Source organism: Ovis aries, chromosome X, assembly GCF_016772045.2.
Source record: "Ovis aries strain OAR_USU_Benz2616 breed Rambouillet chromosome X, ARS-UI_Ramb_v3.0, whole genome shotgun sequence".
NCBI lineage: Eukaryota > Metazoa > Chordata > Mammalia > Artiodactyla > Bovidae > Ovis > Ovis aries.
This window is the reverse complement of record NC_056080.1, coordinates 107,806,997-107,830,821: the sequence shown is the minus strand read 5'-3', so window position 1 is coordinate 107,830,821 and position 23,825 is coordinate 107,806,997. Positions and strand designations below refer to the sequence as shown.

At 44.9% G+C, this 23,825-nt stretch overlaps 1 protein-coding gene across 2 annotated transcripts in view; it reads right to left on the bottom strand.

Annotated features, from left to right (window-relative positions):
- Window positions 1-23,486, bottom strand: part of XIAP (X-linked inhibitor of apoptosis) — an 80,638-nt gene extending 57,152 nt beyond the window's left edge. Inside the window, exons 1-2 of one of the 2 annotated variants that reach the window (XM_060408151.1) lie at window positions 23,265-23,486; window positions 19,450-19,818 (exon numbers count right to left, since the gene is read on the bottom strand). In XM_060408151.1, the coding sequence (XP_060264134.1) occupies window positions 19,450-19,504 (55 nt within the window). In that variant the 5' untranslated portion in view covers window positions 19,505-19,818; window positions 23,265-23,486. The remainder of the gene's footprint in view (window positions 1-19,449; window positions 19,819-23,264) is intronic. The other variant, XM_060408153.1, reaches the window with a different exon arrangement.
- Between the last annotated feature and the right edge of the window lie 339 nt (window positions 23,487-23,825).

The window sequence follows — 23,825 nt, the reverse complement described above, 5'->3', positions numbered from 1 at the left end:
GAAACCAAGATCTGGGTGTTAAATGTGCTTGTTGCTACTAGATTCTCATTGCTACTAAGCTCTCTCAGTTGACAGAGCAAAGTGATATACGTATGTATATGTCATTAGACATTTGTTCAACTCTATACAATGTATAGGGCTTCCCAGGTGGCTCAGTGGTGAAAAAAAAAAAAAAATCCACCTGCCAATGCAGGAGATGCAGGTTCATTCGCTGGGTCAGGAAGATCCCCTAGAGCAGGAAATGGCAACCTGCTCCAGTATTCTTGCCTGGAAAATTCCATGGACAGAGGAGCCTGGTGGGCTAGTCCATTGGGTTGCAAAGAGTTGGACACGACTGAGTGACTGAGCACATACACACATACAGTGTACAACACCAGGAGTGAATCCTAATGCAAACTATGGACTTTGGGTGAGTATGCTGTATCAATGTAGGTTCATCAGTTGTAACAAATGTACTGCCCTGGCGAGAGATATTGATAATAGGCAAAGCTATGTATCCATTGGGCAAGGGGTATATAAGAATGCTGTACTTTCTGCTCAGTTTTTCTGGGAACCTACAGCTGCTCTAAAAAATAAAGTCTATATAAAAGGGGAAAAATGAATGGAGGGTTACAGAGACATCTTTTTATTATTTTACTATTCTCTATATTGGTTTGAATGTTTGAAGTATTCTTTAATAAAAGGAAAAGAAGATGCTTGCATATGGGCACTTCTTCAGGATTCAAAACAATGTTGAATTATATGCAAAGAATCATAGCCATTTTGGTTTTTTTTTTAATTTAAATTTTATTTTTTTACTTTACAATACTGTATTGGTTTTGTTAATAAACAACTCAATTGTCCATCATCAAGTGAATGGATAAAAAAACTGTGGCACATCCATTCAATGGAATACTACTCAGCAATTAAAAATTAGAAATTGCTGATATAGACAACAACCTATAGAATCTCAGAAACGCAAAGTTGAGCAAAAGAAACCATATACAAGAGTTCATAAATTATAAGTCCATTTATATGAAATATTTATTATTAAATGCTTTTATTGCCTGCTTAGTCACTCAGTCATGTCTGACTCTTTGCAACCCCATGGACTGTAGCCCACCAGGCTCCTCTGTCCATGGGATTGTCCAGGCAAGAATACTGGAATGGGTAGCCATTTCCTTCTCCAGGGGATCTTCCCAACCCAGGGATTGAACTCATGTCTTCTGCACTGCAGGTGGACTCTTTACTGTCTGGGCCAATAGGGAAGCCCCAGATGTGTATGAAAAACCCAAATGAACTTTTTGGCCAACCGAGTATTATCATTACTCCAATATATGAAGCATTTATAAATGGAAATAAAACCAGTGGTTGCCCCTTGGGGGATAGTGGTGGTAACCAACTGGAAATGGGCAAGTGGGAACTTTTAAAATTTGAGATATGGTTGTCATATAATGTGTAAGTTTAAGGTGTATAATATGTCATCTGATACATTTATATATTTTAATATGATTACCACTGTAGTGGCAGCTAACACCTCTATGTCACATAATTATTATTTCTTTCTTGTTGTGAAAACAATTAAAATCTAGTCTCATAGCAACTTCACAGTTTATAATACAGTATTGATGACTATAATCACTATGCTGTGGATTAGATCACTAGGACTTATTTATCTACTATTTGCAAGTTTCAGTGGGGATTTTTTGAGGTGATAAAAATGTTCTATATCTTGACAGCAGAGATTCTTATGTGGGTATATATATTTGTCAAAAACTCATCAAGAAATACACTTGAAATGTATATTATGGGACTTTCCTGGTGGTCCAGTGGTTAAGATGCCTTGCAAGTGCAGAGGACGTGGGTTCTATCCCTGGTGGGGCAACTAAGATCCCACATGCCTTGGAGTAACTAAACCTGAGTGCCACACCTAGAGAGTCCTTGTGCAGCAAGGAAAGATCCCAAATGATGCAACTAAGATCCAACCCAGCCAAATAAATAACTATTAAAAAAGAAGTAAATAAAAATAAAAACCCTTCATTAAAAAAAATCTATAATTTTATGTAAATTATATCTCAATTTTTAAAAATAGGAAAAAAAGTGCTGGAGATGTTATTGTGTCTCGAAGGCCATCTTAGCTGAGGTGTACAGAAGGGGACTGATTTGTAGCCCCATTCCTCATTAGTATAGTGGTGAGTATCCCCATCTGTCATGTGGGAAACTGGGGTTTGATTCCCTAACGGGGAGGAGTGTCAAATTTTGGGCTTTCCAGGTGGCTCAGAGGTAAAGAATCTGCCTGCCAATGCAGGAGACACAGGAGATGAGGGTCTGATCCCTGGAGTCGGGAAGTTCTCCTGGAGGAGGGCATGGCAACCCACTCAATATTCTTGCCTGGTGAATTCCATGGACAGAGGAGCCTGGCAGGCTATAGTCCATGAGGTTGCAAAGTCGGACACAACTAAACACGCACACAGTGTTAGAAACAGCAAGAGCCTCCAGCAAGTAGGAGGACTCAGATCTTATCAATGGAATCAGCTGTGGCCTCAGTCCACATACTTTTGGTGCAGTCACAGCTTAATTGTGTGCAATGGCTCAAGACTTGTCAAGTTCACACAAGAGACAAGCCAAGACCAAGGCCAGATTTATTTGCCGATAAGCTCCAGCGAGTCATTTCTAGATTTAGACATTTTACTCCTTAAGTAGATAGCAAAAAGAAGAATAAGCCTAAGGTGCCAGTTCTCTGTGATCCTTTCCTCCACACTAAAACAGACAACACTAGAACAAGTTGTCCTGAGGAGCTGAGGTGTCATTAGGGGTTTTATGTTCTTGTAGATACGTTATGAAGGTGTAAGACAGAAAGCTCCACACATCATCAGAACCAGGGTGGCATGAGAAGCAATCTCATGACAGCCTCCCAGGGTGGGTAGGGAGGCCAGTGGGAGATGGCCTTGTAGGAGCTCCTTACAGGCCTCCTGTCCTCCTGTGTTCCAGGAGGATAAAAGGCATTCTGCCAAAGCTCAGATAGTGTAAGCCTTTGCCTATGCGGTTATGTGCAATGTCACCATAGCAGAGTTATTTCCCTAATAAGGCTATTTCCCTATTGACAATGAATAGAAACAGTAGAAGTTGGATGAGTAGAAGGTCCCAGGCCTCTTTTAAGTGATCTGGCAATGACCTGGATTGATCATGATTTGGAGGAAATCCAAGTTCAGCTTTTTCAGGTAACCGGATACGTTAGTTCCTAGAATACTTGTGTTGTCATAGTAATGAATTCACTTCCCTTTGCCAATGCTGCTAAGGGAGACAAGGAATTAGAGGTAGTTCACAAGTTTGTCTTTGCATTAAATGCAGTATTCTTTAGATTTTATTTTTCCCTGGTGGCTCAGATGGTAAAGAATCTGCCTGCAATTCAGGAGACCTGAGTCTGATCCCTGGCTCAGGAAGATTCCCTGGAGAAAGAAATGGCAACTCACTCCAATATTCTTGCCTGGAGAAGTCCATGGACAGAGGAGCCTGGTGGGCTTCAGTCCATGGGGTCGCAAAGAGTTGGACACGACTGAGCAACTGGCACACATATATTGTTCTCAAAATTTTTACATAGAGTTTAGGTTCGATTTTCTCAATTCATTCCTTAGGATGTTTTTTACCCCTTAAGAAATTCCTGAGCAAAGACCTCTTTCTATGTGAAGGAAAGAGCTCTTAACTGGTGGTTGGACTTGAAAACCAGTTGCAGGCCAGTTTCTGTCCACAGAGAGCACACTAAGTCAACAGTTCTGCTTCAGGATGGTGTCTGAACAAGGCCTATTCCTGTTTGGGTATGCTACATGTTACAGGACATTAGGAAAAATTAAGACCAACATTCAAAAAGTCAATATACCACAGGAAGACTGCGGACTATTTAAAAAATACAGTATTGGAAGCCTGAGAAAATATATGCCAACGATCAAAAATACTAGGCACTGGGGAAACAAAATATGCAACTTGGTTAACTGGCAAAGTCAAAGAGGCTATTGTAAGGAGGAAAAAAGCTTCTTTCAAAAAATGGAAATATAGTTTCTAATGAGGAGAACAGGGAAGTCTGGAAAATATGGCAGCTCAGATACAAAGTTGAAATTACAAGGGCTCAAAAAGAATGATGAGTTCTTTGCCAGGGACTGGAAAGCTCCTCTCTGAAATATATCCGAGAGAAAGCCAGCTAGAGAATCAGTGGGATTACAAGGATTTAAAGGGATTTGACGTGTGGCAGGAGCCTGGGAGGTGGGAGTTTTGGGTTGCTGGTGGCTTAAATGCTGGAAGGCTTTGGCAAGGCCTTGGGCAAGGCCCTGGAGAGGTGATGAAATAAGAAAAGTTTTATCTTTCCCTCTCTGTCACGTCATCCTCCAATTTCATTCTCTCCTTAACCTTTTCCTGAATTGGCTTGGCTTTGCCCCCTCTTTGCCTTTAATGTCCTTTTTCTGTTTCTCCTTGACCAGATCTTGGTCATTTCCACCTTGTGGTGCCTAGGGAGACTGCAGAACCCTTCCAACTGGGCTTACTCTGTGGGCACCCAAGTCCTCACCTGAAATCAGTACTAAGAAATTTCTGCACCTAAGTAGCTCTGATCAGGAATAGGTGAGGAGCAAATAGTTGTCGAGTCCTTTGTGCCTTCCTCTCCTGTTGGAGAGGGTAGATGACTGGGTCACCTTTGGCCTGCTAGGGTTTAGCTAGGGGAGGCTGACACCTGGTGGTCATACTCAGGAGGTGCAGAAGAGTTCACAGTAGCCCCATGCTTTTACTTTACTTACCATTTATTGAGCTATCTGCCTCATATGAATTATCTCATCTAAAAGTCACAATTCTGTGAAGTGCATATCACTATTTCAACTTGACATATGAGTGATTTATGCTAAGCATTTATGAACCTATGTAAGCAATGGGGTCAGGATTTTTTTTCTCCATTTTTCTTTTTTCAGCTCCTGGGACAGTACCTAGGTCATAGCAGACGCTCAGGAAATATTTACTGAAATCACATTTTTTACTTATCAACATCATGAAACGTTAATTCAGAGGGTAGTCTCTTTGTAATAGAGTTGATCTGAATATTGTGCCACCCACCAGATAAGCCTAGATTCAGCCTGCTGCAACTCTTGCTTTCCCCAGAAATCTCACCATCTCATCTACTTGGAGACTGAGTCTGCTTCAGAGAAAAATTCAGATCTATTGAATCTCTACTTAACTACGATCATCCTGCACCCTCTGTCCTGAACAAGGCTGAGTTTCTGTCCAAATGGAGACATTTCATATTGAGTAACCACCAAGAAACCACAAAATTTAGTCAGCTGAGGCTGTTCAAATGCTGCCTTTTTAGAATCCCCCCTCCCCAAAAAACACTAGGTGCCCAAGATGAATGCTTGTTGATAGGAACACTGAAGTTGCTCAAGATGGTAGCCAGTTTGTTAGAGAGGAAGACTGTGAGTCATGTGTCAACATATTCAACCAATGAGAGAGACAGAGACAGAGAGAGAGACAGACAGAGACAGAGAGAGACAGAGAGAGAGAGAGAGAGGCTGGCCAGGAAGCTATTAGACTATGGCAATGAAGAAGAGAAAATGGATGGTATAAACTTTAAGGAAGCAATATTGAAAGAGTTATGGGGTTGGAAGCAGTGATGACATAGGAGAATACCTACTGTATTATGTGAATAATAAATGAACGAGCATTGTTCACTGGAGGGAGGTGCAATGGAAGTGGTATCTTGAGGGGAGCACCATGTTTAATTCAAGGTCGGAAAGTGGGAGAGTTCCCCTGGAAGAGAGTCTGTCTGTCTTTGAATAAGAATTCCGTAGGGCCAAGTGGAAAGGTCTGGGTGGGAGAGGTGTTAGTGGGAATTTGGGTAGTACCAAAGTACAGAGGGCTTCCCTGATAGCTCAGCTGGTAAAGAATTCGCCTGCAATGTGGGAGACCCTGGTTCGATCCCTGGGTTGGGAAGATCCTCTGGAGAAGGGAAAGGCTACCCACTCCAATATTCTGGCCTGGAGAATTCCATGGACTGTATAGTCCATGGGGTCGCAAAGAGTCGGACACGACTGAGTGACTTTCACTTTCACGGAAGTACAGAGCAGGATGGAGATGAAAGGAAGAGAGAGGATAGATGATCAGGGGGCTTCATCTTGGGTGGTAGCCAAATATGATTGGATGTAAAGAGGGTTGTATTGACTTTCCTCAAAGCTAAGGCAGGCGGAGGCACTTGACTACAGTGGGGAACTTGGACTTCTGGAATCATTATGGGAAACTCATGAAAGTCTGGAGCTATCAAGGTAGAAGTGGTAGTTGCAGAGATGCAATCAAAACCATCTGAGTGATTAAGTTGGCAGGTGAGTAGTGCCTTGAAAAAGATGAAGACTGAAAGTCTCTACACATTGGCTGACCCCACATGAAAAAGAAGGGTGTTTTCAGAAGTCAGTAGGTGTCCAACAAGAAATGCTACACTCTCAACCCACCAAACCTTACTGAGCTCTTTCCTTGTCTTCCAATTTCAAAATCTTGTATGACAGCTTTCAGAACCTCCTCGGCAGGCTCTTGGTGCTTCCTTTTAGACATCTTTGCTGATCCTCATGGACTCCATGAAGGTCTGTACTCCCTAAGACCATGGATTGACCATTTTTATCTCTCAATTGCCCCTCTGTTTCTGTCTCTTCCCATTTGGCATGTTTTCATCATGGAAGTAAAGGAAAGAAAGCAGTTGAAGATCTAGAGAGATTTTGAGGTCAAGAAGAATGAAATTGGGGAAGCTTATGTGGATGTCCTCATTCTTTCCTGTGTAATGGAAGGCACAGTCATTGGCTGAAGGTCTGGTGGTAATTCATACCTCACATGACTGTTGTGAGCATTAAACAAGATAGTGGATGTGAGGGACTTCCCTGGCAGTTCAGTGCTTACAACACTGTGCTTCCACTGCAGGGGACGCAGGTTCAATTCCTGATCTGGGAACTAAGACACTGCATGCCAGCCAGGGCAGCCAAAAAAAAAAAAAAATTGATAGTGGATGTGAGTCATTTAGCACAGTGTGTGGCTTAATTATTTGATATTTTTAAAAGCTCCTTGTGGAAAAGTCAGAGTCCTGGCTGGGCACGGCAGTAGTCAAGGCAACTGACAAGTGTTGGGCAAGGTTCAGCACCCAGCAATGGATTAGTGAACAGGTAGGTAACTGGGATCCATGTAAGGAGAGACCAGCAAGCTACTAAAGCTCAGGGAATAAACTGAGGATTCGTCACATTGCATAAGTTAAGCAGTGAGTTTTAAGTGAGGCATGTACGTGCTAAGTTGCTTCAGCCGTGGCCCTATGGACCATAGCTCACCAGGCTCCTCTGTCCATGGGATTCTTCAGGCAAGAATACTGGAGTGGGTTGCCATGCCCTCCTCCAGGAGATCTTCCCAACCCAGGGATTGAATCCACGTCTCTTATGTCTCCTGCATTCGCAGGCACGGTCTTTACCACTAGTGCCACTTGGGAAGCCCAAAGTGATGTAGGGATCCTGGCAAACCATTTGCTAGCCAGGGGGTTGCCTTAGACCCAAAGGTTATACCTTTCCTGAGTTGGACTCCAAGGGCCACTCATTAAGACCCATTAGGGCATCTTGGAGCCTGACTTTGTACAGAATCCAGGTAGTATGATTTAGACAGTTTCTTTAACAGCAGTTAGTAGGTACGAAGAGGGAGTAGAGAAATTGGGACAGGGCAGGGGACTGGCAAAAGGAGATGAGAAGGGGGAAATTTAGGGGAGTAGAAGGCATATTGTTAGAGTGTTTGATATGAAATGAAGCAAAAAAGGGAGAATGTTTTGTAGGCTAGCAAATAACTATAAAAAAGAAAAGAAGGAGATGGAAGAATAAGTTATATATCTGGTTCCTCTCCATCAAACATAATACCTCAAATCCAAGTAAGTAATTGCTAGAAATTTAATTCTAAATGAGAACATAATAACTCTCTAAAATAAGTGAATTTATTTACAGAAAATGGACTAAAACTATACTATTAAAATCAATAAGAGGAGAAACCAGAGCAAGCAGGATTGATGCAAGACACTTCCCCAGGAATTTTTTAAATACTTTCTCTTTTAGAAAAAATGATTTTCTGTGCTTTAAATCAGTGGTAAATTTTCAAATTCATTTGTTACACTATAAAAGCAATATCAATTTTATCTAAAATAGGGATTCCCTGGTAGCTCAGCTGGTAAAGAGTCTGCCTGCAATGCAGGAGACCCTAGTTCTATTCCTAGGGTGGGAAGATCCCCTGGAGAAGGGAAAGGCTACCCACTCCAGTAGTTTGGCCTGGAGAGTTCCATGGACTGTATAGTCCATGGGGTTGCAAGAGTTGGACACGACTCAGTGATTTTCACTTTTACTTTTTTGGCTAACATGCACTGGTAATACTTTAGCAGTCCCAGTTACTTAATAGATGTAGAAGTTTGATGAAATCCAGATGGTTAAGTTATACTCACTTGTCTAAAGAGGAGAGAGAAAACTGGCGGGCTACAGTCCATGGGGTTGCAAAGAGTTAGACATGACTGAGCGACTAAGTACAGCGCAGCACAGTCCAAAGAGGAGCATAACTAGAGAAATGAAAAGAAATCCTCAGGACTTCCCTGGTGGTCCAGTGGTTAAGAATCCACCTACCAATGCAGGGGACACGGGTTCGATCCCTGGTCTGGGAAGATCCTGCAAGCAACAGAGCAACTAAGCCCGCATGTCACAAGCACTGAGCCTGTGCACCTAGAGCCTGTGCTCCACAACAAGACAAGCCACTGCGATGAGACACCCGCACACCACTACTAGAGAAAGACTTCGCAGAGGAAAGCAGACCCAGTGCACCCAAAAATAAATAAATAAAAGAAATCCTTGACGTTTAGGCAGTGGCTAACCAAAAAGAAATAGAAACGTGTCAGTTTCTTATGGCTGCTGTAACAAGTTACCTGAAACTGAGTGTTTGTTTGTTTTTTTTACAGCAGTCAGTGAAAGCACTTTATTATTTTTTCCCCATGAACAAATTAGTTCCATCTCTAATGTCTAGGTTTCTTGGTGGGGAGGGGGGCGATCTTAAAGGAAACTGCAAATTTATTGTAGAAAACTTTTCATTTTGAGCACAGACACTAGTCCTAGCTTCAAGTAGTAGCATTTTTTATTGGATGGTAGAGCTGCTAACATCTATGTGTGCATGCTAAGTCACTTCAGTCGTATTTGACTCTGTGCGGCCCCATGGACTGTAGCCCACCAGGCTCCTCTCTCCATGGGACCCTCCAGGCAAGAACACTGGAGTGGGTCGCCATGCCCTCCCCCAGGGGACCCTCCTGACCCAGGGGTCGAACCTGTGTCTCTTATATCATCTGCATTGCAGGCAGGCTCTCCACCACTAGTGCCACCTGGGAAGCTAACATTGACAGGCCCACTTATATATTTTTTGCTCCATATGCATGAAATCCATGGGATCCTGCATATGCGGATCTGCCATAGGTTGAATTCGCAGATGCGGAGCCCGTGGATGAAGAGGGCCAACTGTACACATTTTCAACTCCATTCCTTCCTGTGTCAACTAAAAGTCCCCTTCATAAAGTTAAGCGCTATGTTTGCATAATGTTAGTCACTCAGTTGTGTCCGACTCTTTGTGACCCCAAGGACTGTAGCCCACCAGGCTCCTCTGTCCATGCGATTTTCCAGGCAAGAATACTGGAGTGGGTTGCCATTTCCTTCTCCACTGAGTGGTTTTAAATAACAGACATTTATTCTCCAACAGTTCTGGAAGCTGGAAGTCTGAAATCAAGGTGCCAGCGAGCCACACTCCCTGCAAAGGCTCTGGGGAAGTACCCTTCCTGGTTTCTTAACTCCCGATGGTTATCAGCATTCCTTGGCTTGTGATGCATCTTTCCAGTCTCTGTCTTCACATGGCATTCTCCTCTCTGTGTCTGTACCCGAAGCATCTCTTCCTATAAAGACACTAGTCGTATTGGATTTACAGTCTATCGTAACTCAGTATGACCTCATCTAAACTTGATTACCTCTGCAAAGACCCTATTTCCAAATGACATCACATTCACAGGTTTCAGATGGACATGAATTTTGGGGGGACACTATTCAATCCAGCACACAAGCAAAATGTACTCTCTTGAGAGCTGGTACCACCAGGACAGTAAGTGTACTCTAGGTTTCCAAAAATACCACTGGGGACGGCAGAGGAGTGACTGGTAGAGAAGCCAAAGAGGAAAGGCAGAGAGTTCATGAGAACTGTGAAAGGGAAGGTCCTCACTACTTGTTTGTTATCCAGACTTTTTAGTACCGGGGCAGAATGAATGTTGGGGAGGACAGCCTGACCTGCAAGTTAAAGCTATTGATGTGACTGATATAGGAAGAATGAAGTATTGTGTGTGAAAACCATAGATGCTTCAAAATGAATCTGCTTTGTGGAGGAGTAGTTTATGCTGTTCCAGCAGAAATGGGCACATTGGTCGTACCGCTGATGGGATGTGTAGCATCCACCCAGACAGGGACCCATATCCTGCCACCACTCATCATACAGGAAGTCCCCTACATACGAATCTTTAAGTTTTGAACTTTGAAAGATGTAAATGTGTGTTCCACCAACATCAGGCATGACTGAAACTGCAGCTTGCCCTCCCTCTCCTATTGCTGATGATCCTTCAGCTCTGCCATCTCCCACCTCCTCTCCCTCCTCCAGTCAGTGACTCTTCTTGCCTCTTCACTCCATGCCAGCCCCTGTATGACAGTTGTACTGCACTATTGTACTTTTCAAGGTCCTATAAGATTAAAACTGTTTTGTTTATTTTTTGTTTGCTTTTTATGTCCTATTTGTGTGAAATGTATTAGAAACCTATTACAGTACAATGCTATTGTGTTAGTTGGTTACCTAGGCTAACTTTGTTAGTTGGGTTAATACAGTTGTGTTATTTGGATACCTAGGCTTTGTTGGACTTATGAACAAATGGGACTTATGAATGCCCTGTTGGAATGTATATAGAGGACTTCCTATATTATAATATGTCCCCTTCCTGGGGCTGAACCTATAGCTAAAAAACCACAAGGCCTTCCCCCACCCAAACTCAGACCAAGGCTGACACACATAACAGTGCTTAACCCTTTAGGACCAACTTTGCCCTATATCTGCTAGTCAATACATTGCCAGACAGTCCATGCAAGTGTTCCCAGCACTACTCCACAAGCTGAAGTGAAAGCTTGTGCACTGGCCACAGTACGTACATGGATCACCTTTCACCACATGTGGAGACAGCCGTATCTCATGAAACCCATTCAGTCTTCAATACATCTTGACATTGTCCTGCTCAGATCACTGCTCACTGCTCAGACCCACACACTGCTCAGCAAACAGGGAGCCAGCTCTTACTTGAGAACCAGACCTCCATGCAATAGCCATCTGCCAGGCCAGAACCCATTTTCATACCAAAGCAAAACACACTGAGGGCCAGATTTGAATCCAAACAAGAACAACAGCCAGACAGACAATACAACCTCAGAGGGTTTATAGGGCTAAGTCCACACAACTCCATTTGGCATGCTAGGAACCATCAGAATATGAGTCATGCCCAAGTCATTGCTCAGGACACTCTGAGAAGGGCCACCCCAATCAGACCTCAACATAGATCCTTGCACAAAGCTTGATAACTGATGAGAGAGTCCCCAGCCACGCCTCATGCCTCTACTTGCTCAGCAGAACAAACTGTGATGCTGGTTCCAGCACTGGCTGGAACAACTGCCTGCAGGGCTGCACCCTCTGTGGACCACTACCGAACAAGACACAGGATATTTTTGCTTAGACCAGGCTCTGTGCATATGCCACCCCTCAGAACAGGCACAGCGTTCTCAGCTGCTCAGGGTAACAAATGAGACATGGTTCCGCCTAGGACCTCATCTCACCTCCTGCAGCCCCGTCCCTAGCCAGAACCCTCTCTTTTCTCTCTCCATGCCTCATCTACTCTTTTGCCACGGGGTCCTTTCCCAACGCCCACCCCACCTCCATAACCTGTGACACCTCTTCCATCCCTAACACAAGAGCCAGCTCTTTCTACTCCTCTCTCTATTCAAATCCCAGCCAAGTTTTACAAGAGCAGTCTGTAGCCCTGCCACTAACTCTTCACTTTCCATTCACTCCTCTACCTGCCCCCCTCCCTCAAAAGCTGGCCTCTGACCTCAGGCCTCTCTTGAGATCACCAGCTGCCACATCCTAAAGTTGCTTTCCTGACTCTTATCTGTGGTACCTGGTTGGGAGATGGGACACTGGGTCCCAGCTTCCTCCATGGAACTCCCTCTTCCCCCAGGTCCCTGGATTTGGCTCCTGCCTCTCCCCACTTCTCTGCACAACTCTAGGCCCTCCCATGCCCCCATGGACAATGGTCTCTGGGCCCCTGAGGACCTCCCGCTTCTTGGCACAGCCCCCAGGTGTCCCTCCCCAGGAAGCCTTGACAGACCCCGCCCCCAGCACCCCACTCCCCTCTCTAGCCCTGGGTGGCCGGCACTTGGCACTCGCACCCTGGGTGGACATCTCTCCCCTGCAAATCCTAGGTCCTCGCGGGCAGGAGCCCTCTGTTTCCCACCGCTGGGTCCTCACAGCGGGGCTTGGTGTCCGGCTCTGAGCCAGGGCTTGATGCACCCGGCTACCCCTGGAGCTGGAGGGATCCCTGAGGCCCCAGGGGAGCAGGAGAGGAGGCGTCCGGCCCCGCACGTGGCTGCGGGGGAAGCTGCTGCGGGGGGCTGGGGAGGTCGTCCCATGAGGCCTGCTCCGGGTGAATGGCCACCTCTAATGACCCCGGTAAGGGCTCCGTAAATGGGTGTTGAATCAGCCGAGAGGCGTCCGTGCAGACTCGGCGGTCAGGAGAGGCATGAAGGGCCCTTGAATCCCGCTGTTAGTGAGGATAATTTGGCAGAAGAGCGAGGCTCTGGGCGGCGGGAGGGAGAGGCGCCCGGCTGCAGGAGACTGAGCAGGAGTGCCCCAGGGTCTCGGGTCAAGCGCAGGGCTCCCCACCCCGGGGCGTCTGGGCACTGTGGGGGCCGGGCGGCTCCCTGCGGGCACAGTCCAGGTCCTCTCCACACGAGGGGGGCCACATCCCCTCACGGGCGTGAGGGGAGCTCTCCCGGGTTTCCGCAGAAACCCTGGACAGAGCCCTGGGCGGGACAGACGGCGCGGGAAGGCGCGTGGGTCTTGAACAGGACGCCCTTCCCCTCTGCTGTTTAGAGCGGAGGACACTAAGGGGCCTTGGTCAGAGTCGCAGCCCCCCTAGGATGTGCCAGGGGGGCTGAGGGTCTGCACGGGGCTTGGGGGTGGGCTGAGGGCTGCCTGGAGGTGACATGGATTGGACCTTCTTCTGGAGGGGTTGTCCTCGAGGAGCTGGGTCTCAGCTCTGGTTTGGGGTCCCTGTGCTTGGTATATTTATTTATTCAAAAGGGCCTGGAGCTGAGCCAGGCCTGAACCTTGTTTTGGGCACCTTGTATCCAGCAAGTGTGCACATGAAGTCCTGGGATTAAGCTGAGACCATTCTGCATGGTGTTGAGCTGGGGCCTCTGTATCTGGATGTGGCTTGAGCCTGTCTTGGTTACTTCCTCATCTTGCCCTCTGAAGGGAGTTAGGCAAGGGTGTGCTGAGTGCCGAGGTGTCCATGCTCTGGTCTTAGCAAGGCCAGCCCCCTCAGGGGAATATGACTGGGTGTCAGGGGTTGTTGTCTCACAGTATGTCTAGCTGACGGTTGGCTGTAAACCCAGGTCTGGACACAAACTGATTTGGGAAGTGCTGTCTGTGGGTATGTAAGTGGGTCCTGCCCTTGGCAGTGATGTTGCGTCATGTCTTCTTGGCTGATGATATTTCCTGGGATATGTGCTAGAGGAAGTGGTAATGGACAGGGAAGACTGGCCTGCTGTAGTCCATGGGGTTGCAAAGAGTCGGACATGACTGAGCAACTGAACTGATCCTGACTGTGCTAGAGATAATGGTATGGACTATGGCTATCCCCTGGCACACTGGGAAGAGGTAGGTTTAAACTGGCCTTTTTTAAGACAGTGGCCTTCTCTGTGTGTGTCCAGCTTCTACCTAACTAATGGCCGACATGCTATTATTTATGATCGAATTCTTGTAGACTGTGTACCCTGAGTTCTGGGCGGGCTTTAAGTGTCCCAGTTAGAGTTTTTCCATATTTCCTCAGTAAGAATGGAGAATTTTCTAAAGTAGCAATGGTGTGGCTGAAGTGATATTGCTTTAAGCTTCTTGGTAGGGACCAAGCCCTGAGTCTTGGAGTAATTCAACTGGAAGGTCACAAGCAGACTCTGCCAAGGAAGACAGAGATGTGGTCCCAGCTTGTGTTAAGGAAACATACTTTTGCTTTTTTGAAGAGAGATACAGTATAGGTTTGTAAGGGTACAACCAGGGCCTAGGGACGTGTGTCACTCTTCTCAAATAGCCTAGGCCATCATCATTCTGAGAGATAAGTGGAGTGTCATATATTCAGTTCAGTTCAGTTCAGTCGCTCAGTCGTGTCCGACTCTTTGCGACCCCATGAATCGCAGCACGCCAGGCCTCCCTGGCCATCACCAACTCCCAGAGTTCACTGAAACTCACGTCCATTGAGTCGGTGATGCCATCCAGCCATCTCATCCTCTGTTGTCCTCTTCTCCTCCTGCCCCCAATCCCTCCCAGCATCAGAGTCTTTTCCAATGAGTCAACTCTTCACATGAGGTGGACAAAGTACTGGAGTTTCAGCTTCAGCATCATTCCTTCCAAAGGACACCCAGGGCTGATCTCCTTTAGAATGGATTGGTTGTTACTCAACCATAAAAAAAGAATGGAATTTTGCCATTTGCAGCAACATGGTTATACTCGGAGGGCATTATGCTAAGTGAAGTAAGTCAGACAAATACTGTATGCTATCACTCATATGTGGAGTCTAAAAAATACAACAAACTAGTGAACATAACAAAAAAGAAACAGACTCACAGATATAGAGAACAAACTAATGGTTGCCAAGGGGTAGGAGGGGTGACGAAAGGAATGGATTAGGAGTTTGGGATTAGCAGATACAAACTATCTACAAATATCTACTAATACAAACTATTATATATAGAATGGATAAACATAAAGGACCTACTGTATAGCACAAGGCACTATATTCAATATTCTATAATAAACCATAATGTAAATGAATATTAAAAATAAAACATGCTACAGAAAGAGTTGACACACTATAGCCCATGAAAGTGAGTCACTCAGTCATGTCCAACTTTTTGCGATCCCATGGACTATATGGTCCATGGAATTCTCCAGGCCAGAATACTGGAGTGGGTAGCTTTTCTCTTCTCCAGGGGATCTTCCCAAGCCCAGGGATCTAACTCAGGTTTCCCACATTGCAGGCAGATTCTTTACCAGCTGAGTCACCAGGGAAGCTCAAGAATACCGGAGTGGGTAGCCTCTCCCTTCTCCAGTGGATCTTCCCGACCCAGGAATCAACCCGGGTCTCCTGCACTGCAGGCAGATTCTTTACCAGCTGAGTCACCAGGGAAGCCATAGCCCACGAGCCCACTGCCTATTGTTATGAGTAAAGTTTTATTGGAACACAGCCACACTCGTTTGTTTATGTATCGTCTATGGCTGCTTTCTCAGCACAACACCAGAGCTGAGTAATTGGGGTAGAGACCACATGGCCCACAAAGCCTCAAATGTTTACTATCTGGCCTTTTACAGCAAAAGTGTTCCAATTCCTGTGGAGAGGACTGTTCCCATTACTTCAGCTTGTCTGAGAGAAGAAAAGCATAAAACCAGAATAAAATTCAGTCTGTGGCCATACTCTTCTCAACAACATGTAAGAATTAAAGATTTTAAAATTTAAAAAATTAAAAAATATATATATAAAAAAAAAATAGATAAAAAAAAAAAAATAAAAAAAAAATAAATTCCTGTAAAAAAAAAAAATAAATAAATAAACTGAAAACACTAAAAAAAAAAAAAAAAAAACAACCTCTTGACCTGGGTTGACATTCTCATCACGTTTTACAGATGAGGAAACTGAGATACAGACAGGTAAAGTGACACAGCCAGAAAGTGCCCAAGCCAAGACCTAAACCTGGGCAGGCTGGCTTTATCAGACTGGCCTCTAGCTATTGGGTTGGCTAAAAGTTCGTTTGGGTTTTTCCATAACATCATACAGAAAACCTCAAACGAACTTTTTGGCCAACCCAATGCTACATGGAACTACTTCCTTTGTAGAGCAAAGCTAGGAATACAAACTTCATCAGGTCTCCAAATCACTAGTGTCATCATGATTTTAGAGCACCCATGAGGCCTCTGCCTGTGGCTAGACTGAAGGAACATACTTCCAGAACACCACTGGGGACTAGCAGACAGATTTAATTACACTATTCTTTCCATCATGTCTGCTTTCCTTAGTCATGTCTGGGGTGCAGCCCCTTCCCCCCATCCTCCTCTCCTCAACTGTATTTGCCACATAGAGAAGAATACAAAGCATTTCATAATTAGCACCCCACCATGAAATTCTAGAATTTTCTTATACATGCTTCAGAATTTCAGTTATTAAGAAATAAAATATAGCCCCAGTTGGAGCTCCCTCTGTACTTCTGGATCTCTTTATCTTCCTGCTCCAGAGGTAACTACTACACTGAAATTGAAGTTTGTTTTTCCCAGGCATGCCAGAACTCTTTACGAGACTGCCCTGTTTAAAAATGTCATCATCCAGTATGGGCAAGAAATACTAGTTCCTCAAGTTCATATAGTCTCCCCAGTTGCTTCTCTTCTCACCTCTGATGAGGTATCCTTTGAACCTTTGTTTGGAGTCCAGTGTCTTTGTTCTCCAGGATCCTAATCTACTCATAGGTGTGGCTGTCAGGCAAGACAGAGGGATGGAGGTAAACAGAACTGGAGTGATGACTGAGTTATTTGTCTGACACAAATAAGCGCTTCCCATCTCACCTGTCACATCCTGTCACCACTCACAAGGCTGAAGCAAATATAACAGGGGTTCTTGCTCTGAGGGCCTTTGCTCAAACAGTGTTCCAGAGTGAACTGGGCAAGGTTATCCAGAACAGATGAAAACATCTTAGTCCATGGGATGAGGGAGGAAGGGAAGCCAGAAGTCACAAGTAAGAAGTAGTGATAAGCATCAGCTTCCAAAGATGACCTTCAGTTTTACATAAGAAAAGGGGGTTATGAAATGATAAGGTCAGAAACCAGTCAGAGAATAAAATACAGTGTAGGTTGAAGCAAACAGTTCAAGACCTAGGTGGGACTTCACTGGTGGTCCAGTGGCTAAGACTCCACACTCCCAATGCAGGGGATCTGAGTTCGATCCCTGGTCAGGGAACTAGATCCTACATGCTATAACTAAGAGTTTGCACGCTGCAACTAAGACCTGGCCCAGCCAAATAAATAAATTAAAAATTAATATTAAAGACCTAGGCTGTGATGAGAAAAGAGTAATGGGAACCTGTGCTGCATTTCCTTTCAGGATTTGCTCCTCTCGATGTGTTCTCTACTCTGCTCGGTGCCTGCATGCTCAGTCGCTTCAGTCGTGTCCGACTCTGTGATCCTATGGACCATAGCCCGCCAGGCTCCTCTGTCCATGGCATTCTCCAGGCAAGAATACTGGAGTGGGGTGCCATTTCCTTCTCCAGGGGATCTTCATGACCCAAGGATCACACTATCTTATGTCTCCTGCAGTGGGAGGCAGATTATTTACCACTATCGCCACCTGGGAAGCCTCACTCTGCTCTGTACCAGCCCATATATATTGATGGTAAGATGTTATAGAAAAATCCAAATGAACTTTTTGGCCAATTCAATGCATTGGTGAGCTCCGTTGCCTCTGGTTTCCAGTGTGGCTTGGCCAATGGGGAAGACTGGCAAGGATGCAAAAGAATGAAACTGGGGTACTTATTTCTATGATTTTTTTTCCCTGAGAGGTGTCTGGAGGTAAACTGGCTCTTTCTGTCACTTGAAGGTCATAACTCTTCTTGTCTGGTAGCCCTTGCCACCCGGTGCTTGCTCTCCCCTACACCCAAGTTCAAGAAATCACTCTCTCCCTTTGCTGCTTCAAGTTTAGGACTGTTCACAGCCTTACTAGCCTCGGGTTTGGAATATCACTTGTGGATTCTCTATACCCTATCTAAATTTTGTAAATAGATGCCTTATCAAATGATTCTTTCAAAACATTTGAGTGTGCCATCGGTTCCTGCTGGATGTTTTAACTGACATGGGTTCATTCATATGTTACTGAGGAAATTCCTGAAGAATTAATTCCATTACTTCTATTAATGACAAGTCAACAGCACTAATTTTCAATTCAAGAAGGAGATACTAATATATAGACTCTCTAACTGATAATTTTGTGAAACTGCAAAATGTATACACTCAAATTTCCTAAAGAAATAATTTCCAGGAACACTGAGCCTTACGCCCAGGAATCTATTATACTTTTCTTGAAATTTTGAATTTTTCAAAAGTAATCTCTGATGTGCTTGCTTGTCTTATGTCTGTCTCCCCTACTGGACTGTAACATCCATGACACCAGGACACTGTTTTGTTCACTACTGTATCCTCAATGACCAGGGCAATACCCCTCAAATAGTAGATACTCAACACATTTTTTTAAATTTCATGAATGATTGTATTATGTTTCTTTGATAGTCAAAAGCAGTACTAAAAACAGGGACTTCCCTGGTGGTCTAGTGCTGAGACTCCATGCTCGCAATGCAGGGGGTCCGGTTTGATCCGTGCTTGGGGAACTAGATCTCACACACAACTAACGATCCCACGTGCTGCAAGGAAGCTGGATGATCCCATGTGCCACAACTAAGACCAGGTGCAGCCAAATAAATAAATAAAGAGCTTAAAAAGAAAAGCACTACTAAAAACAATTACCCATCATGGAGTACTGATGAGTCATTTTCTTAATTAGAGGCAGGTGTGATGGAGCAGGCACTTGTTTGAATAGTTGCCTCTGTGAATCATGTGACCTCTTTGGGGCTTACAATCATACCTTTTTGTGAAGGTGGTATGGGAGTGTTCACAAATTTTTCAGGGTGTCTGCTCAATTATAGAAATAATAGGAAATGGTAAATTTCAACACAGGCTGTACAACACAGTTTGGGCTTTAAAATTTCAACACAATGAGCATAACACAGTTTGGGCTTTACTTTAGGAAAGCCTTAACATACTCAGAACTGAGGAATCCATGATATTTCCTTTGCAGAAGTATCTCTGTAAAGTCAAACCAACCCCTGAAGGCAAGAGGCGATAACATCAAGAATGTTAATGATAAATGGTTTTGCTGTGAGCACCAGCAGACATTTCTTAACTTGCTTGAACCTCTAACACATCACCCAGGAGATTAACCCTTATCAGTACACCCTTTGCAGGGAATGCATTTGCTAATGCTTATGGTCAATTAATAAGCATGCATAGCATACCTACCATTTGTCCTGTCCTGTGAAGGCATGCTCCCTGGAAATGATGAATCATAGTCCATATCTCGGAGAAGGCAATGGCACCCCACTCCAGTACTCTTGCCTGGAAAATCCCATGGACGGAGGAGCCTGGTAGGCTGCAGTCCATGGGGTCGCTAAGAGTCGGACACGACTGAGTGACTTCACTTTCACTTTCATGCATTGAAGAAGGAAATGGCCACCCACTCCAGTGTTCTTGCCTGGAGAATCCCAGGGACGGGGGAGCCTGGTGGGCTGCTGTCTATGGGGTTGCACAGAGTCAGACACGACTGAAGCGACTTAACAGCAGTAGCAGCAGCAGTAGCAGCAGCAGTCCATATCTGTGATTGCTCATAGGCTAGTGGAGACACAATCACAATATAAGTACTCTGATAAAGGTATTATTGCATGATTTTAAATTTTTTTTATTTGGAGATAATTTCAAACATACAGCAAGAATGCTAGAATAAGACTAGTATAAAGAGGAGGGGTGGGATGAATTGGAAGGTGGGGATTGACATATATATAGTCACTCAGTTGTGTCTGACTCTTTGTGACCCCATGGCCTGTAGCCCACCAGGTTCCTCTGTCCATGGAATTCTCCAGGCAAGAATACTGAAGTGGGTTACCATTTCCTTCTCCAGGGGATTTTCCTGACCCAGGGATTGAGCCGGGTCTCCTGGGCTTCCCTGGTGCCTCAGAAGCTAAAGCATCTGCCTGCAATGAAGGAGACCTAGGTTCGATCCCTGGGTCAGGAAGATCCCCTGGAGAAGGAAATGGCAACCCATTCCAGTATTCTTGCCTGGAGAATCCCATGGACAAGGAGCCTGGTGGGCTACAGTCCACGCGGTTGCAAAGAATTGGACACGACTGAGTGACTTCACTTTCTTTCTTTCACTCTTGTATTGCAGACAGACTCTTTACCAGCTGAGCCACCAGGGAAGACTGTATACACAAACACACACACACACACATACATATATATGGACTTTATATACATATATATAATGTATAAAATATATAACTAGTGAGAACTTTCTGTTATAGCACAAGGAGCTCTAGGTTTCCCAGGTGGTGCTAGAGATGTAAGAGATGTGGGTTCAGTCCCCAGGTTGGGAAGATCCCCTGGAAGAGGGCATGGCAACCCACTCCAGTATTCTTGCCTGGAGAATCCCATAGACAAGGGAGCCTGGCATGCTACAGTCCATGGGGTCACAAAGAGTCAGACACAACTGAAGTGACTTAGCATGCATGCACTCAGAACTCTACTCAATGCTCTGTGGTCACTTAAATGGGGAGGAAATCTAGAAATGAAGGGATATATGTATAACTGGTTCACTTTGCTGTACAGCAGAAACTAACACAACATTGTTAAGTAACTATGCACACACGCACGCTCAGTTCCTTCAGCCGTGTCTGACTCTTTGAGACCCCATGGACTGTAGCCCACCAGGCTCCTCTGTCCATGGGGATTCTCCAGGCAAGAATACTGGAGTGGGTTGCCATTTCCTTCTCCAGGGATCGAACCCTGACCCAGGGATCGAACCCACATCTCCTGCACTGCTGGCGGATTCATTACTGGTGAAGTCCTGTAAAGCAACTAGATGCCAATACATTTTTTTTTTTAAAGAAATAGTTTAAAGAACAGTTATAAACCCTTTTGTCGGTTCAAAACCTCTGGAGCTCCCCAGGTGAAATTTGAGATTGGCGCCTTATCCTCAGAAGCGAGGAGAGACCAAAGAGGCAGACCACCCCAGACTGGTAGGAGGAGGTTTTGTAAGTTAGGAAACTTACATAGGAGGCTCATCTTGGATGGTCCCAAAACAAACCCATCTCCACACCCACCTGCCAGAATCTTAAAAGTTTACACAGAGGCCCAAACTGGGCTCAGTCACTTATTCAGTCCAGGTGGTCTCAATACCTCACTCTCTCAGAGCTCTGGCCTTGAATCACCTCTGGCTATGGGAGCAGTTGGAGAAGGCAATGGTACCCTACTCCAGTACTCCTGCCTGGAAAATCCCATGGACGGAGGAGCCTGGTGGGCTGCAGTCCATGGGGTCACTAAGAGTCGGAGACGACTGAGCGACTTCACTTTCACTTTTCACTTTCATGCATTGGAGAAGGAAATGGCAACCCACTCCAGTGTTCTTGCCTGGAGAATCCCAGGCACAGGGGAGCTTGGTGGGCTGCCGTCCATGGGGTCGCACAGAGTTGGACACGACTGAAGCAACTTAGCAGCAGCAGCATGGGAGCAGTGGGCAGAATTCCAAGCAAGCAGGGGAGGGGATAAGAAGCCTCCCATTGCTTGTCCAATCCCAGGGTCAACTGGCAGTCATTTCCTCCTGATGACCTCCTCAAACATCTTTACCCCAGATTCACCTGTTAACTTTTTACCCCATGTGCTTTATCATTTGTATGATCTACCTTTCTCTCTATCTTTTCTCCTGAACTGTTGGGGAGAATTATATATCATTGCCCTTCACCCCTAAATACTTCAGTGCATATTTCTGAAGAGTATGGTAATATTCTCTTACTTTAACCACAATCCAATTATCAACTTCAGAAATTTACATTAATACAACACTTTATTATTTTTGGCCACTCCACACAGCTTGTGAGATCTTAGCTCTCTGACCAGGGGTTGAACCCTTGCCCCCTGCAGTGGCAGGCAGAATCCTAACCATTGGACCATGAGGGAATTTCCATGATACAACACTTTAATCTATCATCCCATATTCCAATTTTAGCAGTTGACCTAATAATGTCCTTTAAGTATTCCCTTACCCCACCCCAGTACAGGAGCCTGTCTAGGGTCAGATATTGCCTTTCGTTGTCACATGGTGGAGGAGGACATTGAGTTGTGACCACCAGTTGGCTGGTAAGCTGGTCAAGGGCTACCAGTGTCAGGATTAAGGCATCTATAGTGCCAAACTTAAGGAGACACCAGTGAGTTCCACCTGGAGGAGTTTGACAGGTGAATAGGAATGAACTTAGCAGAGAAGAGAGATGAGGTCATTTGGGACAAAGGGAACAGTGGCCAGAAAGACTAGGAAGCATGAAGAGCATGGTGAGAAGTGCGATATAATCATAGTATAAGGTATTTGTTAGGGAGGGCCTGAAGATGAGACTGATAAAGTAAGTTGAGAGCAGGTGTAAATTGCCTTAGTGTTATGAGCCTGGACTGGACTTTACCCTATAGGCAGTAAAAACGTTGAAGAGTCTTTTCACATCCCGGATTGCTTGACTCACTTGGTTATCAAATTCCATCAACTCCACTTCTACACTGGCTTCCCTTGAAGTCTCCCCCCACCCCTTGAAGGGTTTTAATCAGAGGAGTAACATGATTATAATATTTTTTAATGAGGTGAAACTGGCAACATTGTATAAACTAGACTGGCAGGATGAGTGATAAGAAAGGTGAAACCTAAGTCAGGTGAGGAGGCTAATCAAGCGAGAGGTGATAAAGAACTGAATTAACAAAACAGTAGCAGGAAGGGGAAAATGTTTATGAGATATAATTAGTTAAGACTTGGGTACTGTGAGAGGGTTTCAACCTGAAATGGAACTGGAGGATTGGAAATAGAGAATCTCAGGCATGTGTCCTCAGAAGAATGGAACTTAACCAAGAGACTGATTTCCCATAAATGCCTGACTTCCAGAGGACAGAGACTTATCTCCTGACCAACAAACATCCCTCCCCATCCTCAAGCCAGTGAACTTGCTGCTTGCGCTCTGGCTGGACATCCTCCTCTTTGCACTCCTTGCCCATAAATGGAGCCCACCCTGAACCCTCAAGGGACTCACCTGTAGCTTGATACAGCTTGCATTTCTTGAATTGCAATTTCTCTGCTATTCCCAAATAAACTAAATTTCTGGTAAACTGAGGCTGTCTCCGTTTACCTTTTTATTTACGTTGACCATGTTGATTTTATACGTAGAGTCTAGAGAAGTCCAGGATGACTTTTCAGTTTCAGGCTTGAAGGACTGGGTAAGAAGAGTTGCCATTCAAGAAGTGGGGAAAATGGTAGAAATAAGTTTGAGTGGAAAAGGAAGTACAGTTTTAGACATGAGTTCAAGCTGGCCAAAGGATATCCAATTAGAAGTTTCCATGAAAAGGTTTTGAAATAATGTCTCAGTGAAACTTGGACAGCTTCCCTTTTCTGAGTTCCTTCTGCCTTCACAATCAAGATGAAATCAGGAACTTTAGGTAAAACGTTTGTTTCACCAAGTCATGTCTGGGAGTCCCCAGGGGATATTTTTAACATCCTCACGAACCTATCTTTCAGCTGTTGTTACCTTATGGCACCCACCATCCTCCTCACTTGCCTCAGCCCTCTCATTTATATCCACTGTTCAATTAAACAC